The sequence below is a fragment of the Diabrotica undecimpunctata genome, chromosome 8 (genome assembly GCF_040954645.1).
Source record: "Diabrotica undecimpunctata isolate CICGRU chromosome 8, icDiaUnde3, whole genome shotgun sequence".
Taxonomy (NCBI): domain Eukaryota; kingdom Metazoa; phylum Arthropoda; class Insecta; order Coleoptera; family Chrysomelidae; genus Diabrotica; species Diabrotica undecimpunctata.
This window is the reverse complement of record NC_092810.1, coordinates 73,714,299-73,739,659: the sequence shown is the minus strand read 5'-3', so window position 1 is coordinate 73,739,659 and position 25,361 is coordinate 73,714,299. Positions and strand designations below refer to the sequence as shown.

The 25,361-nt window shown below is 30.8% G+C and overlaps 1 protein-coding gene and 1 long non-coding RNA gene across 2 annotated transcripts in view; both read right to left on the bottom strand.

The window, feature by feature from the left end:
• LOC140447699 (uncharacterized) overlaps nucleotides 1-25,361 on the bottom strand; it is a 49,733-nt gene that overhangs the window by 14,041 nt on the left and 10,331 nt on the right. The gene's annotated exons all lie outside the window — the stretch shown is intronic.
• LOC140448226 (uncharacterized) lies at nucleotides 18,812-23,838 on the bottom strand. Its single transcript, XM_072541333.1, has 3 exons — nucleotides 23,654-23,838; nucleotides 23,320-23,590; nucleotides 18,812-19,718 (listed from the first exon to the last, which is right to left on the bottom strand). The coding sequence occupies exons 1-3, from the start codon at nucleotides 23,814-23,816 to the stop codon at nucleotides 18,812-18,814; spliced, it is 1,341 nt and encodes a 446-aa protein (XP_072397434.1). The 5' UTR covers nucleotides 23,817-23,838.

Genomic DNA, 25,361 nt, shown 5'->3' with positions numbered 1-25,361 from the left:
CTTTAGCACATAAATGAAGTATTCTTGTTATGTTATGGAGTTACTAATAGAAATAGTAATAATAATAGTAAGTTTGTTCATTTCTTCGTTTAATACTGGTAACCAGATCTTACTTTTGCAGTATCTTCTTAGTTTTATTATGCAATTTGCAATATAGTGAAATTTTGCAATGTATTGTATGTATACTTTATTATGTTTTATTCTGTGATATTAACGATTTATGTAATTTTAGTAAATTTTAATTGTTATTGTTATTATTACTTTTTTTTATATAAGCTTTGTCCACAAAATTGTACAATTTTCAGTGAAAATAAAGCATATTTCTATTCTATTCTATATTCTTCTACATTCTGTCTAGGAATCTGCGCAGTCGATTTCATTTAACATAATTAAGCTTCTTTGATTTTAATACTATCTGTTTCTTTCAGAGCAATGCACACATCGTTTCCATAAATTCTAAGTTCCTTTTTCTCATGCGTGTTTACATATCTGAGATCTATCAGATTCTTTATTTTTAATATAAGAATAATTTTCACTGATTCTATCATTTAAGGTCTTGATATTTCAATTAAAATTTTCGCAACAATAAGGTATATTATAATTACAATTCTTTGTTCTTTCTTCTTCGTTATTGGGTTTGCTTTTATAAAACATAGATCTCATTCTGTTTGTTTTAAATATTAACAGGTTGACTTTATTTCCTATTCTTTTAAATTTTTCTGATAGTCCTTTTATGTATGTTATTGTTGTATTTTTACTTTACTATCAACCTGCAAACGAGATACTCGAGATAGACGTGTGTAATTCGGCTCCGATATTTAGATTGAAAATTCAGGTATTTCAAAATAAATATATAGAGTTGTTTTGCCATAAAGTCTTGTGTTTTTGCAAGCTAATAATTTTATGGCAATAACGAAATATTTGAAATTTATCGCTCGTAAACAATTGTATTACAAATAAGATGAGTTTATAAGTTTAATCAGCATTACAAGCCCAGAGTGGAAGAAGTGGTGAGTAGTGCCGTACGGGTAACTGTTGAAAAAAAAGTAATTAGTGATAGTTAGGTTATTAATATTTTACCAAAATAGTATACATGGGCATACACTTAGTTCTGACATCAAGTTACATCTCTTCTAGAACAATTTTACATCTTGTCTCCACGATCTTCTTGGTCTTCCCTTTTTCCTGCGGTTGGTGGGGATCCACTGTAACATTCTCTTTGGCTATCGTTGATCATTCATCCTTTCTACATGGCCATACCATTTCATCTTTTTGCATTCTATAGTTTCCAGAACGTCAATGTCTATGCCCATACGCTCTCTGATTTCAGTATTCCTTACTCTATCTCTTCTAGTGAGTTGGCAACATCTTCTCCAATAATTCATTTCCATTGCTTGTATTTTGGATGCGTCATTTTTATTTATTACCCAAATCTCTGAACCATATGTAGCAATGCTTTCTATGATACTTTTGTATATCCTAATTTTTGTGTTTCGGGTGATGTGGTTATTCCAAAGTATACTATTCAGTTGACGTATTGCTGAATTTCCTTGACCAATTCTAGTAGCTATTTCTTTTGTATTCCGACCATTGTTTGTAATGTTTACACCGAGATATTTATAGCTATCAGCATTTTTAATTTGTTTGCTTCCTAGTTCTAAGTGCTTTCCTTTACCTCCCACTACTACGTACTCTGTTTTTGATGGATTAATTGATAAGCCCCACTTAGTATATTCTTCATCTATTGTTCGTAACATGTAGTGGATATCATCTTGATCTTCTGCAAGTATTACTTGGTCATCAGCAAAATGCAAGCTGTACAGTGTATGGTCTCCAATTTTAACACCCATAGGTTCACATTTTCTTTTCCAAATATCCAAAACCCCCTCCAAATAAATCTTAAAGAGTGTAGGTGCAATGCAGCAGCCTTGGCGAAGTCCTTTGGTCACTTTTTTTTTGTCACTTTTTGTCCAATCTTTATTACACTCGTCATATTATTGTACAACTCCCTTACAGCATTAATTTAAATCGGTGGAATATTCTTGTCTTCTAGCACCTGCCATAGCTTGGCTAATGGGACACTATCATACGCTTTTTAAAGATCAATAAATACCATGTGTGTCTCCATATTATGTTCCAAACGCTTTTCCATTGTTTGTTTTAGGCAGAACACATTGTCTATACAAGAACGACCAGTACGAAAGCCACTCTGATCTTCAGCGTCTTCCCAGCAATCTTCAATTCGGCTTTTAATTATCTTCCCGTAGACTCTACAGATTGAGTTAGTTACACTAAGCCCTCGGTAGTTCTTACAATCTTTTCTGTCGCCTTTATTTTTGTATAGATTGCTAATATATGCAGTTTTCCATTCTGGTCGCTCTTCCCCTCTCAAGAATAAATTAAAAGTATAAGCCAATAGCTGAAATAGTTTGTCAGGGCCATATTTAATCAGTTTAATGGGTACTCCCCCCGGTCCTGGAGCCTTTCCATTTTTCATAGCGTTGGCGTGTTTTTTAATTTCTTCTGGTGTTATTTCAGTTTCTTCGCAGTAGGAAATATCATATGTTGTTTGGAATATTACTACTAGTTTAACAGTTTCTGTCATCCTTGATGTGCATTTATAAATTCGCATAATCTAATATGCATTGATAACCAGTGATAAAGTCTCTTTCTAGCATTCCATCCTTTAAAATAGAAAAGTTGTTTTCTACCTCCTTAAATGTTACTCCTTTTATTTATGCTTGTGTACCAGGTCTTATATGTTCCCGCATAAAGTCGTCTTGTGAGCATTTAAGTATAGAAATATCCGCTACTGTATATGTAATAAATGTATTTACTTGTCCTAAGATTTCTGTTGCTTACGAAGTTTGTTAGGTTTAAGTCGAAGTTGTAGATGTAGTATTGTAATTCTGACTGTGTATTACATGGGTATTGGTTGTTCAAAATTCCAACTGTAAATTTTCTGATTTTTTCTGACTATCTTCTAATTCTAATAACCTCACGTTTCTGGTAAATCCTCCTCTTGAGTTTCCACAATTTGCTTTTTGTAGTTTGTTCTACAGTTTAACACTTTTTCCCGTGTGTTGTCCCTCGTTGCGACAATCGATAAAAATTTCGACATTACTCCTTTAGGGGTTGTGCATAGGGGCATTACGTTTTATTGTTTCCACCATTGTAGCTGTTGTATATGTCTTTGTCAAATATATTGGCACGCCTTGTGCTATGTATGCCACTTTTAATTGTTCGGCTAGTTTTTCTATCTCAGATGTGTACACAGCTGCATCCCTATGTCCCTATTTCATTTTCTTTAATTTAGCTATGTCCATTTTCGAACTGGTTTTCGATTATTAAGTTTCTGGCTTTGTTGTTTAATCTTGTTTTGTGAGGGTTATTGCTGTTTTCTTATGGACTACCGCTATTTTCTCTAAAAGTTTGAGTGCGTCTAAGAAAGATTGTAGTTTACCTACGCTTCCGTCGAACTGACTATGTAAAATTTTGCTTCAAGTAATTAAAAACTCGTTAATGCTAAGAGCCACGTTTTCTTCTTGTTCCGTATCGCTCTGTTATTCCTCTATATTTTCAATAATCTGTTGAGTTGAACTAATATTCTGAAATTTATAGCTTGCATTGATCGCATCGTATAACTCAATCTTGTATTTTACTCAAATACAGGTATCCCTTTAAATATCGGTTAAAGCTTCCCAATTTTCTTTTCCAAATTCGTTACTACAAAGTTGCTGTTTACCACTCCATCCTCTTGTAGCTCTTACTTTTGATGATTTTCCTTCCATTTTTATACGTATATTGTGTGTATAAATTGTCTGGCATCACGGTATATACAACGTGGGTTCGGATGAAGATTCCTTAGATGGCTACTGGATTGGATCGTTAGGAATGGTTAGGATATAATATAAAAAATATTTCGTCTGGTAATACATAATGGTTGGACAGGATCACCATATAATAAAGGTTACTCCTCTCAGCACTTCCATGTTTATGTATAACACAAATGGATAACAGTTTTACATACTAATCGTAAAAATTTAAAATAGTATTTAGTTGGAGTCGAAGAGTACTATATCTCGACATAAAAGTTATTGGCCCTACTTATTAGCCCAATTTAACAACAAAATTCTACGACCCAACTCTACAATTCAACTTAACTTAACTCAACTCAACACAACTCAACTGTTCTCAATTTATTTTTTACCGTTTTTATATTTACCTTTGCAGTACGACGTGATTAAACAATATTGTGTATGTGTAAGCAAGACCACCCAAGCTTGGATTACTTTCAACTATGCAAAACTAAGTGTTTTGTTCACTAAACTAAATCAAGTTAGGGCGTCCCCGATTCTTGATTAAAAACAATTCTAATTACACAGTGAGAGATGTAAAAAAATGACTAACAATATTTAAAAATTCATAAATTCATGAATCACAGTTGTATACAAAAAACTATGCGGTAATAACGAATGGTGTAAATGGAATCTGGCTATCGAGAAGCTAGAAAAAAACAAACTTAAAAAAAAAAAACTAATAACGACAAGGTACAACCACAAGGAAAATCTAATGATGAAACAGGTACGAAATAGAAGTTTGATTGGACAATGGAATGTATCGTACCTAGAGAAGTACGATATAGATATTGCAGCTACCCAAGAAACCAAACAATAGCTATCTAACAAAACCAAACTAAGCAAATAAATACTATTTAGGACAGAGATTTTCGTTAAAAAGAAAATTGAAGAACCAGTGGTGAACTTTGAGTCAGTACCTAGCAGATTACGTCAGTTAAGAATAAGAGCAAAGTACAGAAAATCAACATTTATAAATGTAGATGCCCCAACAGAAGATAAGAATAAGGATATTAAAGACTACTATTATGAACAACTCGAAGAACTGGTGCATGAAATACCATCGTATGATATGAAAATAATTGTAAGAGATGAGAGAAAAGCTGAAAAAATCTTATCAGATATTTAAAGGTTCTAAACGGTATATAAGCGGTAGATGATAAAAAATCCGTAAAGACGAACAGCTGCTTTATTTTTTTTAGTCTTTAAAAGTAATATTTTTCCCTTTATAAATAATTGACCGAGATAATTTAAAAAAACCATTATTTGTGTAGTAGTTTATAAATGTTAATAACTCTGTTTTTTGCATAATGACATGTAATATAACTACCCAAAATTATGGCAGTTAATGAGTTATTAAAGTGTGCCAAATTTCAAACAAACCAAATAGTTTATAAGTGGTTTAATTTGTTTAATCAAAAGAGCGATTATTTAAAATGCCCAAACAGTATTTTGTAAATCGCAATCGATTTTTTAAAGCGTCATTTTTAAGGTGTATGAAAAAAACATTTTACTAAATTTGTTACTAAAAAGCAGTTTAAAATAAGGGCTGACCTTTTAGCTTCTAAAAATTTATAATACTTTAATATCTTTTATGTTAAACGTTATTAAAGAGACTCAATGAAAAGCTGGTGACAAAACACACTTTCCAAAAAAAAACAGGACCTTCTATGACCAATAACAAGAAATCATCCGAGATATCGCAGCGAACACTTCTCCCCTCCACTTTTCCATGGCGACATTTTATGAGTACGACTATTTTAACGGTTTATTACTTTTTATTTCTTTACTGTTTATACCACGTATAAATGGAATCCTAAAATATAAATATTTATTTACAATCTGCACAAGTTTCAGCTCTTAATGTTAATAAATAATTGAAATACGTTTTAAGAAAAAAAAATCTTGTTTTCTGATGGTGATAGAAGGTTCTGATTTTTTGAATAGTAAGTTTTTACACCAGCTTTTGAGCATGTCATGTTTTTGATTATGTCAAAGGTATTAATAATGCTTATAAGCTAAAAAGTTAGCCTTTTTTCAAACTGTTTTTTTAAAAAGAAATTTAATAAAATCATAAGGAACTAATACAGAAGTAAAAACTTCAAATTTGTATAATATATATATATATATATATATATATATATATATATATATATATATATATATATCTGATTTTTTTTAAGTTTTTGCCTATAAAACAAACAGACAAAGATTGTTTAAAACAAAAACAAAGAAAAATCAGTTCGCCTTGATGAATTTTTCAACTACCCCTTATAACTGTCTTAGAGCCTTCATATCTGTGTAAGACTTTTACGTGAAATCAATGATTTTTTCCCAGATAGACTAGAGTACTAGTGTCGTAGCTCTACACGATAGTGATGGCATTAATCCAGGAAAATAAGCAAAATCTAACCGTCTTCTTTACTTCGCAATATGCAGGAGTTTTTTGTCAATAATATAATTATACCTGTAATAAGAAAACCTATACAGTTTCTGAATATATTTCGGCGTTGTTTTTTGATTATTACCAGCAATTTTTTTGAATTTTCGCCTACCATTTAAAAGGTATCTGTTTATATCTACTTATATATAGCAATTTTATCTGTTGAGAATTTATCTATTAAAAACCTTTAAAATGGTGTATTCTTAAATTTTTGTTAATCAATTTTTTGCTTTAAAAACAGCAAAATACGGCAAAATCAGTAATTGTTTTAACGTTTCCAATATTATTATTAAAATAAAATATATTATATTAAAAATAATGAAAAATATCATTTAATTGTACAATATATGTTTATTATTTATTAAAATAAACAACAGCAGTACTGCATTACATACAAAATAGCCTGTTTATTTACTTAAAATTTACTATTAATTATATATATATATATATATATATATATATATATATATATATACATATATATATATTTATATATATCTTATTTTTTTTTAAGTCTTTGCCTATAAAACAAACAGACAAAGATTGTTTAAAACAAAAACAAAGCAAAATCAGTTCGCCTAGATGAGTTTTTCAACTACCCCTTATATATGTCTTAGAGCCTTCATATCTGTGTAAGACTTTTACGTGAAATCAATGATTTTTTCCCAGATAGACTAGAGTACTATACTCTGTTTTTTAACCAGGAGGAGTAAACTAAAAAGACAGATTCACACCCAAGAAAGTTACTAGAAAAGTCACCAAATACATCTTCTTTTTTGGTTGCTTATCTCGGCCTTGCGGTAATCCAGTAATCAGTATTGGACAACCTCACACATTGATTCTAACCTAATTTTGTTTGTTTATGTTTGAATAATAATTTTTTCCAATTCACTTCCAATATATATTATTTAGTTTTTCTAATAACAATAAAAAAATGTTAGACTGTTATGAAGAAGTTGAAGAATTTTTAGAGTTTATTTATCACATTGTAGAAGAAAATCGTCTGGAACGTATATGAAAGCCATATATTCCCATATATTCGTGATAAAATTATATCTAAAATCGAATCGAATTTTACAATATTTCTTCAGCGCATTCACTTAAACAACAAATATTGTATGATACTTTATAAAAATATAAGCAGTTTCTATGGGATTGCCCATTTTTCAAATGTACAGGTATAGACTTATTTTCATTATTCAGGCTCCATTAAATGAATTGTAGCTCTTTCTGGTCATAGAAAGGAGATTATGGGTATTGTTGTTGAACTTAAACTTTCTCTCTTATACACTGATTATAATACAATGCATAGAAGCCATCCCCCACTGGCATGTTTAGAATCAGTACACTAGATGTATATATGTATATTTTTAGGTAATGATCAAGAAAAATGGATACAATAGTGCACATATAAGAACAAGAAATATTGTATTGTAGAAAAGCTATTTTGGAACCTGAAAAAGACAGTTTCCTTGTTTTCAACAAGTTCTACAATCCAAATTAAATACATCTCTTGCAATAATATGTGCTACAGCATTACCTTACAATCTGGGTTTAAGGGAAAATAATGATGGTGATGACGATTTTGTACAAAATGTTGATGTGTTGGTAAATAGAAATGTTAATGATGTGGAACAATGGTTAAATTATAGGAGACATTTTATTCAACAATTTTTTTGCATGAGAATGAGAATACTATTGAATATCATACTAAATGTTTTTTTTTTCTATTATTTCTCAAAATGTGATCATAATCATTGGCTTGACAACTAGTCCAGTTACTGTGGCATTTTCCCTTTAAATTTTTTATAACTGCACCGATTTATCTGAAATTTTTACAGTAAGTAGTAAATTACTCAAAAAACATAAGTTATATGGTGTCGATGTGTGCTTCTACCCCTGGGGTGGTTGGCACCCCATCTAAGAGGTTGAACTTTTTACACTTAAAATAACCCCGGGAATTGATATAGAATTAACTTTTAAACAAAAAATGTTATATAAATTTTTTTCGCTAAATTAATACTTTTTGAGTTATACGCACTTGAAAAAGTAAACTTTTCGCAAAAAAGAACATGTTTTCCAATGATTTTGTACGAATAACTCAAAAACAAAGCGTTTTATTGAAAAATCTATAATGAGCAAAAATAAAGCTTATAAAAAAACAAAGAGAATGTTTTTTTATTAAGTTTTATACGTACAATACTAAGCGATTTATAATTGTTTGAAGATGACTTTTTGTTTTTGGGATACTATACTCGATGCATTTAACATCAAATATCGGAAAATGGACATCTTTTTTGGTAAAAACTCATACAACACTTTTTAAAGAGCTAGAAAAAACCTTTAAAATGAGCTATGTTAAAAGCCATTTCGATTAAAACAGAGCGAAATACGAAGGAAAGAATTTGAATTACTCTAGCGTTTTAAAAAAAAAACGAGCAGTATAAGTAACACTATTTCGATCGGAATTGAAATTAAACGGATATCTTCTACAATTCATTTTATTTTAGTGTTATTTATAAGTTTTAAAAGTTTAGCCTGTTTAAAATGCGTATTTTTTGAAAAAAACATGTTTAAATTAAAAAATCTTTTTTTAATTATCTAAAAATTTACAATTTTTCAAAATAAATCTAAAACTATAAGAGATACGTGAAAAATGGTGCTATACCAAAATGTAGTTTTTCTTAACAAAAATTTTGATTTTATTATTTTTGTTGTAGCTCGAAAAATAATAGAGATATAGCCAATTGAAGTTTGAGATACAGCGACTGACACACCTGTAATCAACACTTTGGCCCTTTACTATTTAAAAAGAAAAAATTTTAACATATTTTAATCTACTTAGTCTTGTAGCTTTTGAAATTACTTTCAAAAAATTTTTTTAATGGACACTGTAGTTTGAAAATTAACGGAGTTATTCTAAAAAAATTTTGGAGCATGTTATTTATATTTTGGAGCATCAACTTATTTTCTGTATATATAAATGCTTTATTCAAGTACATTCGAAAAACTGGTAACAGACACACTAACACTCACACAAATATGTATATAATACATACATACATATATATATATATATATATATATATATATATATATATATATATATATATATATATATATATATATATATATATATATATATATTGATTTAGAGTATCAGCAATCGGTCAGGAAATAAAACTCTATTTGTTCAGTCTCTCAATATTTCGTCACGATTTTGTGACTTCTTCAGGAGAAAACTGTAAATTTATTAGAATAATTAATGATTATATGTAAACAAAATGAATATTTTAATACTTACAACTATAAGAATGAAAATTTAAATTTTTCTGGCATATCTAAATAAATGACATATTTTTGTTTGATTTTATTAAGGAGTTATGGTAACCGCCATATGTTATAGAGTGAATTCCCGTTGTACAATTTTCAGCGAGTAGGTTAAAATAAACAATTACTATGACAGTATTATTCATTTTATAAAGTGGAAAGATGGAATTAATAAAATTGAGAAAGAATCAGGAACACGATAAATTGATCTATAAAATGTAATTGATGATCTATAAAAATAATTGATCTATAAAATATTGAGAGACTGAACAAATAGAGTTTTATTTCCTGACCGATTGCTGATACTCTAAATCAATATTTAAAACAGTACGGTCGAAAAAATAATTTGAAAAATATATATATATATATATATATATATATATATATATATATATATATATATATGTTATGTATATAATATAGGCACCTCTAAACTGAACATTTGCTTCAGAGAACTAACGAACACAGAGAACCGACACTCCTTTGAAGTTGCGTGGGCAAGCCGCCAATGAGTGCCAATGACAGGAGTACTTCAGATCTCGAAGACATTTTAGAAGCTAGGAGATACTGTACAATTTTGCTGTATGGCCTTGCCAAAGACACCCACATGAACAAAATAAATAAGGTCGAAGATTATTCATCATTACTTGAACAAATGCGATATGAATCGTTTATTAAAGCCACAACTAAAAATATTGCAGTTAAATTATCATCTCTTGTACCAACTGTAAGTGCCCTGAATGGGCACATCAAAAGAGTTTATTTACAAACTCAGATATGGCTTGGAAACAAAGAGATTGATATAACGGATTGGGGATGGTTCAAGAGTGATGATATTTTACAACCAATAAAAATGAAAAGTTCACCTGCACCAGAAGAACTATTGAAACTGATTTTTTGCAATTGCAAAAAGGGTTGCAACTCAGCGTGTGGCTGTCGTAGACTAGGTCTATTTTGCAATGCTACGTGTGGAACATGCTCTGGCGACAATTGTCAAAACTGTCCTGCAATAGACGAAGAGGTGGAGTTAGAACACGACGAGAATGACGCTTCAGACAATGAATAATTTGATATATTGTAAATAATTTTTATTTTTGTAAATATATTTTGTATACTTTCTAATGTAAAGTATTTTCATGCATAATTTTTTACAATAAAAACAGCATGAGTATACTTAATTTTTTTATTTAGACATTTACCAAAGGGGAATTTGTTTCGTGAGCATAGAGGTGGTTTTTAAGGGTTGAAAATAAGCAACCAATCAAAAAATATTTTATTGATAAGAAAGGAATTTTTGAATATAAATGTACATTAAAAACTTTTAAAGTTGTTTAAAAAGATTTTTTTATATATTTTGACATAGGGGGTAGTTTTTAAGGGTTGAAGTGTTGCAATCAACCAAAATTATTTTATATAAGCAGAGAATTACATTGTAGATAATATAAATGCACTACAAAAGCGTTTGAACCTGTTAAACGATTTTTTACAATTATTTTTATTAAAAGGGGCGGTTTTTAAGATTATTAAAGGGTTGAGAATGTACACAATATCCATTAATATAATTGACAATATTTCAATTACCTAATTTAACACGATTTAAATCCATAAAATGCTTTAATATAAATTTTTTTCATTATTTTCAATAAGGGGTGATTTTTCCTCTTAAAAATAAAAAGCTCACCTATCGCATATATAACTTTTGAAGAGGGAGGTAATATAAGCCTAATTCCAAATTATTAGCAAAATCGATTCAGTTATAAAAAATTTAGAGGTATTGACCTCTTTTCCTCCACAGTGACTGGAGTAAACCTTTTTTGTTTGGGTTTTGATCTTTTCAGGAATACTTATTTCTCCATTCCAATCTATTTCAATGACTTATTCCAAGTATTTGTTCCTTACCTATATCTAATCTTTGGTCTTCCTCGTGTTATATGTCCATCTGACATTTGTTTATTTTGGAAAGTATTTCATCTTCTTTCATCTTTCCTCGTATTATGTGGTCCTATTTTGATATATGTTAATTTAACCCATTATGATCCGAGTTTTTTTTGTAATGTATGTATTAAAGAAACTAATATATGTTTATTAAAAATGTATAATAATAGACAAATTAACAATTTTTTAATCTAAAAATCTATTAACTAACAACAAACATGTGTTACATAAATGTAATGCTAGGTCATTATAGTATTGTAGCTAAAATAAAATAAATTCTTAAGAAACACAACGAAATTTGTATTAAAACTAGAATGTCCTCATATGAAAAATATAATTATTGCAGTCAATACACATGCGGACATCACATTTGCTACACATTGTTCGAGTACTACTGCTACACCCCTATCCTTCACATCAACATCTTTTGTTGTTAGATATAGTTATTAAAAGGTGATTGTTTCCATCGCATTAGATTGTCTGATATTCTATTAAGCGAAACACTAAATTTCAAAGAACTGGGCTTCCACTATGCATTTGTATATTTGTTAAGATATGACTAAGCAATACATCTTCTGAAATCTAATTGGGAAATCTTGGTGTAGTAGTACTTGCAGAGTATCCATCTGTTATTAATACTTGCATCAATGAGCCATTTGAAGATATACCACCACCACTTCTTTGAACGGATTCCAATTCTATATGTAGATATGTTTTGGTCCATCAAATCGATTCCTCCCATATTATTAATATTTGGCAATGATTTTAGGTCTTGGAATTTGTACATATTTTTTTTCTTATTTACTATATATGACCACAGTTCCCACAGGAGTAGCACCATAAGCTATAGATGCAGCAGCCAAAATGTTATTGTCTACTCACTTTATGAAATGTCATGATCCACATTCCAAATTTGTCAATTCTTTTTTTTTCTCAGTAATGAACAAGTTTTAGGAATTGTGTCACCCCTAAAGGTTCCTGTAATATATTCTTTTAATTTCAATCGAGAGAGAGCAGCATAAAGTCCTACGATTTATCTCATTTAAGAATCTCCATACAGTTAATCAAATCAATCACCCTAACATTGAAAATTCTCTCAACCTCGTAACTTTTCGGGTCAGACGCATGCACAAAGATCTAACTACGCTGTATAGTCTATTGCACTCCCATAGTTTCAGTCCACAACTGTTAGGAAAAATTAACCTTCATGTGCTTCTAGACAAACCAGGCTATTAACCTAATTACAGATCATCGAACTAACTATGGATATAATTCTTATCTATCTAGGTCTGGGTAGGTTTGCAAATTAATAAGTATACAGATAGTTTGGATTGCTTTGAGAAGCAAAGTACCTACTTTTAAAGTGCAGTTAATATCTTGCCTGTGATTATTTGATGCCAGTAGCTGTGTAAATTATTTTAATTGATTTTAAATTATTGTGACCTAGTTTTACTTTTTTTGTGTTTATTTTTTGTCTATATTAGTTTTAATTTTATGCTATGTATGTGAGTAATTAGGATTTTATATTTTTGTATTATACGATTGTATTTAAATTGGGCAATTTCTCGTAGACAAATAAATAAATTAATTAATTAATTTCAAAAAGTTAACTATGTTTATATTAGTGAAAAGTTGAAAAACAACACATACTTCAAAGTGCCTAACGTTACATATAAGTAAATTTACAATTATTCCAAGCTGTTTTTATCAAACATAGACAAAGTAACTAACTATTTTCACAGACAACAACAAAAAAGCACTATTTAACAGTATTCTTGTAAAAATATGCGTTTTACTCTAAAAATAAGGTTTTTGCAGCACTTACTCGAACTTCCTTATGTTTGTTTTGAATGCTTTATACCGTCATCTATGTGATTGTAGTCAAAATGAAACTTCATGTAAAGCCGACTAAATACATCTGCAAGTGTTACATAAAATTAACACTAGGTCATAATGGGTCATATATTCTTCTCCATCTGCCTTTTTTATTTTTCTCCTTTGTATATATGTCAAGATTGTTCTGCCTAAAGTAGCCAATTCGCTGTCTTCACTTTGAGTAAGTAACCAGATTTCAGATCCATATGTAAATACTGGATGTATTAAGGTTTTGTGCAATTGGAATTTACTTTTTTTTGTAATATCTTATCTTGGTTGTTTAATTGAGCCCTGAATGATTGGTGATGATGAATTGGGTATGAATGGTTGGTCTTGCTATGTTAGATGCTATTTAGCCAGATTCCAGTGTATTGTTTATTTTATCTAGGTACTTGTCTATATTCAACTAGAATTTGTTTATTCTGAGAATATATTATTGAATCCTTGTAAAATGTTAGATATACCTATTCTTTTTCATTTTATTTCTAAATATGTATTTTTTATATTCAATTTTAAAATAAATGACTGAGTTTTCCTCCTTTTAAATAAGTGTTTATTTGATAAACCTTTCCTTACCAAATATAAAATTAATTACACATGTAAATAGCAATACATATACTATTTATGTAGATGACATAGTCCTCTTAACAAGAAGAAACTGAAGTTGTTTGGGAATTTGAAAAGTGAAGCAAGAAAATTACTAATATGGTATGGTATATATAAAATTTAGTTTGTTACATATAAAACATTTATATATATATATATATATATATATATATATATATATATATATATATATATATATATATATTATATATATATATATATATATATATATATATATATATATATATATATATATATAATATAATATAATAGTAGAACGATTTGTAATCTGTAATTTTAATTTAATCAGAACTACTTTATCCATCATGGCAATCTGTATTTTGCGAACTGCTGTTTTGAAAAGATTTGTGGTTGTTGTGTTAAACCATGTACGTAGATTTTTCAGCCAGAAAATCCTTCGCCTTTCTGGTTCACGTTTTCCTTCCACTTTTCCAGTCAAGATTAGTTGCAGCAGTTCATATCTTTCGCTGTTCCTCATGATGTGACTGAGGTATTCTATTGTGGTTAGCAGGTCTTTTTCTTTTTGCATTCTCAACAAATCATCCTGATTAGTAACGTGGTCGGTATAAGATATCTTCAGAATTCGACGGTAAAGCCACATTTCAAAAGCATCAATTTTCTTGCAATTATAGACTTTTATGGAAGGTTATTACTCTGGTTTGAACCCACCTATTGGAAAAGGTGGACTAATAATTATTCATATTGGATCTGAAACTGGCTTTGTAAATGGTGGTTTTTTAGAATGTACTTCAAGAACCACCAAAGAGTATCATGACAATAGAGGTATGTATTTGAAGAATATTTAATGGTATCAAACGGTTAGTAACATACCGCAAAATTCTCTTATAGTAATGGATAATGTTAATTGCCATTGTTGTTTAATTGAAAAACTACCAACTTTGGCTTTATAAAGGCATTATTTACTTAATTAGTTAAAAGGAAAAGAGACTCATGAATTATTGTTCAATAACACAAACAAAAGTATCAAAATATGTAATCAATGAAAAAGCTAAAATGACAGAATAACTGTACTTCGTTTATCCCCATATAATTACTGTCAACTTACCCTTGGGGGACAAGGAAGGAGCCTCCACGAGATCGGTAGTGCCACATCAACTATAAAGTAAGCACTATTGACGGCGTCCCCTGGAAACGTCTACTAGTAGACGGCTAATCCTTCCAACACCGGACCATACCAAATTAGATGGCAAACATCAAGCCACAACGGTTCTTCTCAGAACCAACACTGACAGTAGCGAGCATAAATATCGAGGGCATCACTACAGCCAAACAAGACATCTTATCAGAATTCTGCAAGAACACGAAATGTGAGGTATTGTGCATCCAGGAAACACACAGAGACCTAACTGCAGCGAGACCGAAAGTCTCCGGTATGAAACTGATTGCGGAGATACCACACAATAAGCATGGAAGCGCGGTATTTGTGAGAACTCAAACCATAGTCTCATCTGTGGGAACAACAAATGTACGCGGTATAGAGATAATAACCACTGAGATAGGAAAATGCACAATAACGTCGGTATACAAGCGACCAAACCAGCCTTTTATATTTTCACCCCCAACTAACTTCCAATCACAACCCAATCAGCTTATACTAGGAGACTTTAACAGTCACAGTTTACTCTGGGGCTATGCAAATTCGGACGCAAATGGAGACGCAGTAGAAGCATGGGCCGAAACGAGTGGCCTCACGTTAATCCATGATCCTAAGCTTCCACCATCTTTTCAGAGTAAAGTCTGGAAAAGAGGATATAACCCGGATATCTGTTTTTCAAGTAACAACCTCGAAGACCGATGTACCAAAGTAGTATATGGCCCCATACCAAAAACTCAGCATAGACCTATTGGTATAAATATCTTTCCAATTGTCGGACCACAAACTATTCCATTCAGAAGGAGATTTAACTTCAAAAAGGCAAACTGGCAAAAGTATGCAGACATGCTAGATTCTGAGCTGTTAAGTCTTGAACCAAAAGTAAAGAACTATGAAAAATTTGTAGAGGTACTCAAAAATGTGTCTAGAAAAGCTATCCCCAGAGGATGTAGACAACAATATGTTTCCGGCATGTCCAGCGAGTCCAAAGAACTAATGAGAACATACGAAACCCTCTATTCCACTGACCCTTTTAGCCAAGAAACGGTTGACTGCGGAGCAGTACTACTCCAACAGCTAAGTCAAGCCAGACAGGAAAAGTGGATTGAGACCCTGGAAAAAATGGACATGACACATAGTAGCAAAATAGCATGGAACCTTGTAAAAAAACTTAGCGGTGATCCAAAAGAACATAAACCACCTTACAAGGTTACAGCAAACCAAGTCGCTGCTCAACTCCTTATGAATGGAAGAACTACGAACCGATATAAGAGCCCAAACACTAGAAGAAGATTGGACTCGGAGACAAACCACCTAGGTACTCCTTTTACACTAAAAGAACTCCACGACGGTATGAACAGGTTAAAAAACGGGAAAGCTGCAGGTGTGGATGATATATGCAGTGAACAAATAAAACATTTAGGCCAAGGAGCAAAAAACTGGATCTTGCAATTTTATTTTATATTTTTATATTTTTTAGCAACACGTGCTGCAAAACCTGCGAAATTCCAAAATCATGGAGGAAATCTAAAGTAATCGCCTTGCTAAAACCAGGAAAGGACCCAGAAAACCCCAGTAGCTACAGACCTATCTCGCTGTTGTGTCACTTTTTTAAACTATACGAGAGACTCATACTCGCCAGAATAGAAAAAAATGTCGACAAGCACCTCATCCCACAACAAGGAGGATTCAGACCCGGCAAATCTTGCACCGGCCAAGTCCTCGCACTAACAGAACACATTGAAGAGGATTTGAAGAAACAGGGGCTGCTTTCGTAGATTTGACAGCAGCCTATGACACAGTAAGGCACAAAACATTGCTCCACAAATTATACGACACTCTAAATGACCACCATCTGGGTAAGGTCGTATATTCCTTACTGCAAAACAGACGTTTTTTCGTTATGCTGGAGGGTAAAGTAAGTAGGTGGAGAGTTCAAAAAAATGGCCTTCCACAGGGAAGTGTTTTAGCACCGATGCTCTTCAATATATATACAAACGACCAACCTACGCCGACCGAAACCAATCACTTCCTCTATGCTGACGATCTTGCAATATGTGCTCAAGGAAATAGTTTTGAAGAAGTGGAGAAGAAACTCGAAACTGCATTAAAAACAATGAGCGTACTACCTGCAGAATTCCCTGACACCCAATCCCTCTAAAACCCAAGTCTGCGCTTTCCACCTCCGCGCAAAGGAAGCCAAGCGAAAACTCCAAATTGTGTGGAATGGTAATACATTAGAACACACAAGCCAACCTATATATCTTGGAGTAACTCTGGACCGGTCCCTCACCTACAGACAACATTGCATAAAAACGAAAGGGAAAGTAACAACTAGGAACAGCATACTCAGAAAGCTAACGGGAAGTAAATGGGGCGCACGTCCTGGCGTTTTAAGAACAACGGCACAGGCACTGTGTTTCTCAACTGCTGAATATGCGTGCCCCGTTTGGAGAAGATCTGCCCACACCAAACAAGTTGATACTGCGCTAAATGAGACATGCAGGATAGTAACGGGGTGCATGAAACCGACGCCACTCTCAAATCTATATAAAGCAGCGGGTTTTGCAGAACCCTCAACACGCAGAGGCGTTGCAGAGCTCATAGAGAAAATTACATAACAATAACAGATCGCGGACGAGCGGCATGCCCTATTCAAAGCTCGAACACCACGAAAGCGACTAAAATCTAGGAAAAGCTTCCTTGGAACAGTGCAGGATGAACCGCCTGAGTATTTTCCTCTTCCCCAGGTTCAATGGACCGGCCAGTCCCTAGACTTTAAAACGTGGAAAACTATGAATCGGATAAGAACGGGGGTCGCTCCAGTAAAATCAAACATGGCAAAATGGGGAAAAATCGACCAAGATGATGTGAACTGTGACTGTGGAGAAACACAGAATATGGAACATCTTCTTACATGCAGAAACTGTCCTTATCGATGTACCCTCGAAGATTTGTGGCTCGCCAACAAAGATGGAACCGACGTAGCCCGATACTGGGCTGAAATTTTATGAATGACATGTCCGGACACGATAAAGTAAAGTAAGTACTGTCAACTTAACCCTATAGAGCTAGTATGGGCACATGTAAAGGGCGACATAGTGAAAAACAACAGTTATTGAAGAAATAACTGTTGTATCAAGATGTAGCGAGAAACAAACTACATACATTCAAATTAGTTGATGTGAAAAGAATGTTGAGGAAGCTTTATCAAAAGTCACTGCAGAAAATTGGAAAGTATGTAGGTACACATACAGCATGCAAAAAGGATGAAGAAAAGTTAGGGAACTTAGATTTGTTAGTTGACTAATGCTTATTAGAAACCAATTATCATTGCACCAAACAACCAATTTCAGATTCATAATATGATGATCATAAACACGATATGATATATTAGGTATGTGAACTGTGATATTTATTTTTATTCGACCTAAGGAGAACAGCATATAGCAAATTTAAATATTTGGTGAGTGACAATAATTGATAAAGAGGAAAGAAGTACAAAAGGGACTACTAAAAGTAGGTAGTGCAATGGTATAATGTTCGTGACCATTGGCATTGTATAAGAAAGATGAAATGAAAATATACATCTAGAGAAGGAAATTACTTTGAAGATACAAGTGATACAATTTATTCATCTTCTGAAGAACTTGTGTTACTGTCATTGCCAATTGGAATTATTAACGGCTCTATTACACTATCCATGATGCCATCTAATTTACACATTTTTTCCTCCACTTTGAGAATGTGATTTTGCGTTGTGGTTACATTCTCGAGAGCTTGTAACAGAAGTTTTTTTACTTCTTTAAGTTTAAATGTCGTGTTTTTAAGTGCCACTTCATTTTTCACCTGGGCCCAAATTTTCTCAATGGGATTCAACTCGCAATGATATGGAGGCAGCCGCAGTACAATTTGACCATTTGTTTTAGCCATCTCATCAGTTACATATATATTATACTTATCTTTATTTACACGTACAAGATGTAAAAGTTCTGACCTAACCATCTCCATATCAAGAGGGATGTTTTTTATTTGTAACCATTCTTGCATATATTTCTTTATTGATGATGTTGTCGGAATTTTTTCTACTTTTCGGCTGTGATATGATGCATTATCCATTACAATGATAGCGTTTTTTGGTAATTTTTGCAAGATATTATTAAACCAATTTTCAAAAACAGATGCATTCATTTCTTCATGGTAATCCTCTATCTTTCTTCCCTCAAAAAGTAAAACCCCTTCATTAACAAATCCTAACTCTGATCGAACATGTAAAACTATGAGGCGTTTTCCTTTCCCCGATGGGTTTTTCAAACCAGTAGACAGCCCCTCAATGAATGCCTGTCTAGGGTTTTTTATGGCACAGTCTACCCACACTTTATCTTTGGTGTGACCTTCATTTACCCATGTTTCGTCAAGGTAATAAATGGGCTTACCTTCACTTCTGTACCTTTTTATAGAAGTTAGGTAATTACGCCTCCATCTGACAACATCATCACGTTCAATTAGAATACTTGTTCGACTTCTCTTCAAGTACCTACAAAATAATAGAATGTTACATTTAGACCAGGGCAAATCTGTGAAAAAAGTCTGTTTTTGGATATGAGAGGTGGCATTCGGATTTTTGCAGAAAAAGTGAGGTAATAACTTCAATAATAACAATTGACTCATGCTCCCTCTCAAATATGCCCGGAGCATTAATAAAAACATTAAAATATTTAAAAAATACTAAAAATATCGATTTTTGTCTACTTTCTTTGCTCATAACTTTAAAACTGTTAATTTTGGAGGAAAGTCGTACATAAATAAAACAAAGATAATTAAATTTCCTATGATATATGAGTGGTTAAAAATGTCTTCCAACCATTTAGGTTGTACTTAGGTCCTTCGTAATTGGTTTAGAAAATTTTTATAATCTACTCAAACCGTCCACCAAATTTGAAATTTTTTAAAAACTTTTAGAACAAACATTAGACCATTTAGATGTTTGCAAATTTTTTTAAATATAAAGACGCACTCTACCGGTCTAATATACTACAGAATTGAAATCGTATTATTTAGGCGGTCTCAGCAATGTTTTAAAGTTATAAACAATTTTTTTGCTAAACAAATAGATTATTGAAAAAACCATACTGGAACAGACTCGGTAGACGCTTCTTGTAAAAGAAAAAAAGTTGAATTGCGAGGAGTAGTTCCTGAGATACAACCGGTCAAATTTGACCGGTATTTGCGACGAAGCTATACCTAAACAGTAGGATGGTAACTTTTGAACCATTACCTTATTTTTTCGGTTCTCTTTCTCTATACATTTTTTCATATGTTTAAAACACTCATAACATATAATAATAAAAATGTTATGTTTGTTGCATATATTTAAGTTTGTATTACAGATGGTAAGAAAGAGAAGAGAAAATATGATGGCAGATGAAGGATGAAGAGAACCGCATGATGGCAGAAGGTTAAGGTTAAGATTCGTAGCTTTTAGCAAAGCTTTGCTTTTAGTATTAGTATTATCAAAGAATATGTATTATATTCTTTGATTGTACTTACATACATATTAAAATAAAGTAGTTTCATGTAATATATATTTCATTCTACACTACATACACAGTACACAACAATTGACTTTTACGTACCATACAAAAGTGAAAAACGATAAATTATGGAAGCCGCAACTACCAGTACATTACAAATTCTATTTTAAAATAGATCACAATATGAAATTATCTTATCTATTACATTATATGGGTCCTGAAGCCTATGATACACTATGTGACAAGTAAGTACCAGATGATAAAACATAGAATGAAATTATTACACTATGTAATGGACAATTTTTACAATCATGCCCCTTTGGAAATTGCTGAAATTTACAAGTTTTAAACCAGAAAATAAGCCGAGGGAGAATCAGTGCAAGAATTCTTACTAGCATTACAGAAGACAGCAATAAATTGCAATTTTTAAGCATATCTAAAATCTGTAATAAGGAACCAATTTGTCTTTGGATTACGTTCCAAAAAAAAGTACAAGCAAGACTATTGGAAACAAGGAATCGAGACTTGGATCGAGCAGTAGAGATTGACAGTAGTTTGGAAACGATCAGAAAAGAACAGTAATCAATTAAATTACAATAATTCAATTAACAAAATATTCAAAACTCAATAAGAGTAAAAAACATACTAATACAAGTTAAAATGTAAATTCAAGTACAAATATTACACATTCTAGTTCAAACACTAAAACAGGTACATGTTATCGTTGTGGGGATGCTTCTCATTTAGCCAATCAATGTAAAAAGAAAAATTTGGTATGTAATTTTTGTAAGAAAAGAGGACATTTACAAAAAGTTTGTTTGAAAACTAAAAACATAAATGCTGTTGAGGAAATTTTAAATGTACATTCAACTAATTTAAAAGATAAATTTGTTATTAGTTTGAAAGTAAATAACAAACCGATACAGTTTGAAATTGATTCAGATGCTGTAGTCAGTATTATTAACAAAAATGTATTTTATTAGAATTGTACTGAATTACAATTACAAAATACTAATATAAAGTTAGCTACTTACTGTAAAAATGAATTACATGTTTTAGGTATGGCTTTGGTGACAATTGAGCATCAGAATAAAACTAAATTCTTGAAATTATATATACTTGATGGTGAAGGTCCTCCATTGGTTGGGAGAGAGTGGATACATTCATTAGATATAAATTTACACAATGTGAACACTGTCTCAAATGCAGAAAAGGAGTTACAACAATTGTTTACAAAATATAAAGATTTATTTGACAAATCTATTGGACAATTTTCGATTTCTGATACCAAAGTTATACCTACCTTAAGTAGATCTCCAAGAATATGTAAACCTATTGTAAAAATGAATTTGTAAAAAAATTCATTGTCGAGGAAGAAAATGTTATATTTGATGCATATATTTAAGTTTGTATTACAGATGGTAACAGAAAAGAAAAGGAGAGAACCGGATGGCAGAAGGATAAGGTTAAGATTCATAGTTTTTAGTATTGTACTTACATATTAAAATAAAGTAGTTTTCAAGTAATATATATTTCATTCTACACTATATACACAGTACACAACAAAAAACAATCAGTATTGAGCGATTATTTGGTATAAAAATACCAAAAATTCAAAAAAAAAATAGGTTGAAGAAAGTTTAACTTCAAAGTTCAAAATCGGTATACATAAAAAAATGCATTTTCTCAGCTTCCAATCGAGCAATTTTCTTCATTTTTTTTTAATCCGAAGTAACTCGAGTAGAGCCAGCCAAATAGCGCATTATCAAATTCCAAATATGTTTTAATTTTATTATAATAAATAAATTAATTTTTTTCTAACTAACACACATCTACCTTACTAACGCACTTCTAAATTCCAAAAAGGCTTTAGTTTTGTTGTAATAAATTAATTTATTTATAACAAAATAAAACCACATAGGTATTTCTTCCTACGTTGTGGAATTTTTTTTACAAAAACTTACCACACATGTACTTTTTAACGTTATAAATAGAAATATTCTCATTTGAATAGTCTATAATTATTTAAACAATCTTTGTTTAAACAAATTAAATTTTTTTGTTAATTTTTTTTTACCTGACGGGGTACTTATCAGTTTCAGCGGTTCTGATTTCGCCCCAGAAGAATATGTCATCTGTGTTTATATTTCCTTGATCAAATAAAGACTATTTAATTAAACAAAGATTGTTTAACTAATTATACAGCTTTCAAATGAGACAATTTGCATTTAGAGCGTTAAAAGGTCTACAACATAGAAAAAAAGAAGTAGTTATATTTTGTTAATTTATTTTTAACAACATTAAAGCATCTTTTGGATTAATGGTATTTATTGCTATTTTGCAGCAAGGGAAATAAATTAAGACAGTTTTAACCTCTATTCGTATAACAGGAAATTTAATCATTACCTTTATTTTATTTTTGTACGGCTTTGCTCTAAAATGAATAGTTTTAAAGTTATAAGCAAAGAAAATAGAAAAAAAAAATCTATATTTTCAGTAATTTTTAAAGCTCTTTATCTTCTAATCGATTCCCTAATTCAGACATAATATATTTTTTGGGTTGCACGTTTTATTTATTATTGTGGCTAACCTATATTTACTTACTTAAAATTGATTTGCTTCAAGAATTTATATAATAATGAACGACACATATTTGGAAGGTCTGGGCGGTTGTTTACTTCACTTAAAATTTTATTTAATGTAGGCATTTCATTCTTGAAAAAGAAGCTGTGTACTATCTGGCGTATAGATGTTTTAACTTTTTCATCATATGTTGCGAGAATAGAAGGTTGACCGCCAATATTTTTAGAACATCTTACTGTTCCAGTTTGCTTATATTCTTTAATTGTTCGGTAAATAGTTGAATTCGCAACACCTAAAATTAGCACATTACTTTAGTAAGTCTTGATTTTAACTATAACTATTCTGCAAAACTAACCTGTTGCCTGTTTTATTTTTGCTACCGTGGCTGTTATTTTCATTCCAGAATTATCACTTTTGATTTGTTTATACATGTTTATAATGCATTGTTTCTCATTTGTAGATAAATGACCCAAATGTACTCGGCGTTTTTTTGGTGGAGAAAAATTAATTGAATCCATATTGTTATCTTAATAACACTAATATGTCGCTAAATAGTTCTGAAAAGAACTGTTTTTATATAAATATAAACGAAAAATCTAAAAAATGTAAGGAATACCGCAGAAAATACAAAAAATTGTCGATTATAAATTTTGAATTTTAAAATTTCACAAATGTCATAAGTGTCAAAATGTCATAATTTAGTGGAGTAAACTTGCCTGCGATTGGACCAATTAGAAACAAGAATTACGGCGCGGAAAATTTGAATTACTCCTCCTGGTTAAAAAAACAGACCATAGTGTCGTAGCTCTACACGATAATGATGGCATCAATCCAGGAAAATAAGCAAAATCTAACCGTCTTCTTTACTTCGCAATATGCAGGAGTTTTTTGTCAATAATATAATTATACCTGTAATAAGAAAACCTATACGGTTTCTGAATATATTTCGGCGTTGTTTTTTGATTATTACCAGCAATTTTTTTGAATTTTCGCCTACCATTTAAAAGGTATCTGTTTATATCTACTTATATATAGCAATTTTATCTGTTGAGAATTTATCTATTAAAAACCTTTAAAATGGTGTATTCTTAAATTTTTTTTAATCAATTTTTTGCTTTAAAAACAGCAAAATACGGCAAAATCAGTAATTGTTTTAACGTTTCTAATATTATTAATAAAATAAAATATATTATATTAAAAATAATGAAAAATATCATTTAATTGTACAATATATGTTTATTATTTATTAAAATAAACAACAGCAGTACTGCATTACATACAAAATAGCCTTTTTATTTACTTAAAATTTACTATTAATTAATGTTTCATATAATGAAATTTAATAATCATACATAAATGTTTTATGTAGATATTCATTTGAATAAAATAAAAAAAAATGAATTTTTTGGGAAAACATTGTTTTCATTGTTTAACAAATTACATTGTTTATTTATTAATAATAATATTAAAACATCGCATGTAATATAGGTCATTTAAAATACAGGATGTTCAAAAACTCTCCTGACAAACTAAAACCGGAGATTCCTCAGATAATTTTAATACGATTTAACCCAAATTCACCTAGTCCGACGAAAATGCTTCCTAGGGGAGCTAGAGATCTTTTAAGATGGCGCCTTGTAAGTAGTTTTTTTTATACCTCCAGAACGATTGTTTTTAGAAAAACGAAAACTGATTAGACAATAAATAAACGATTATTTATTCTCTAGAGTTAAATCGAATCCATTACTTGAGAATTTCTATTACCGTTCATTATAGGGTAGATCAACGGTTATTTTAACGCATAACTTTTTGGTCTTTAATTTTTAAGCATTTGTGATATTAGATTATTAAATTTTTAGGTATTCTAGTACTAAAAAGTACTTTTACTTTAAGTCTGTAGTGTAAACCGTTTTCTAGAAAAATCAATTTAAAAATTTTTCGTTTTCTTGTCATAAAAGTTAAATCAATAGGTACCTTAATTCATTTTATAAATCACCTTCTGTTTCAATAAATGTAGCACACAATTCGTAAAAAAAGTTCGGGAAAATAAGCAAAAAATAAAT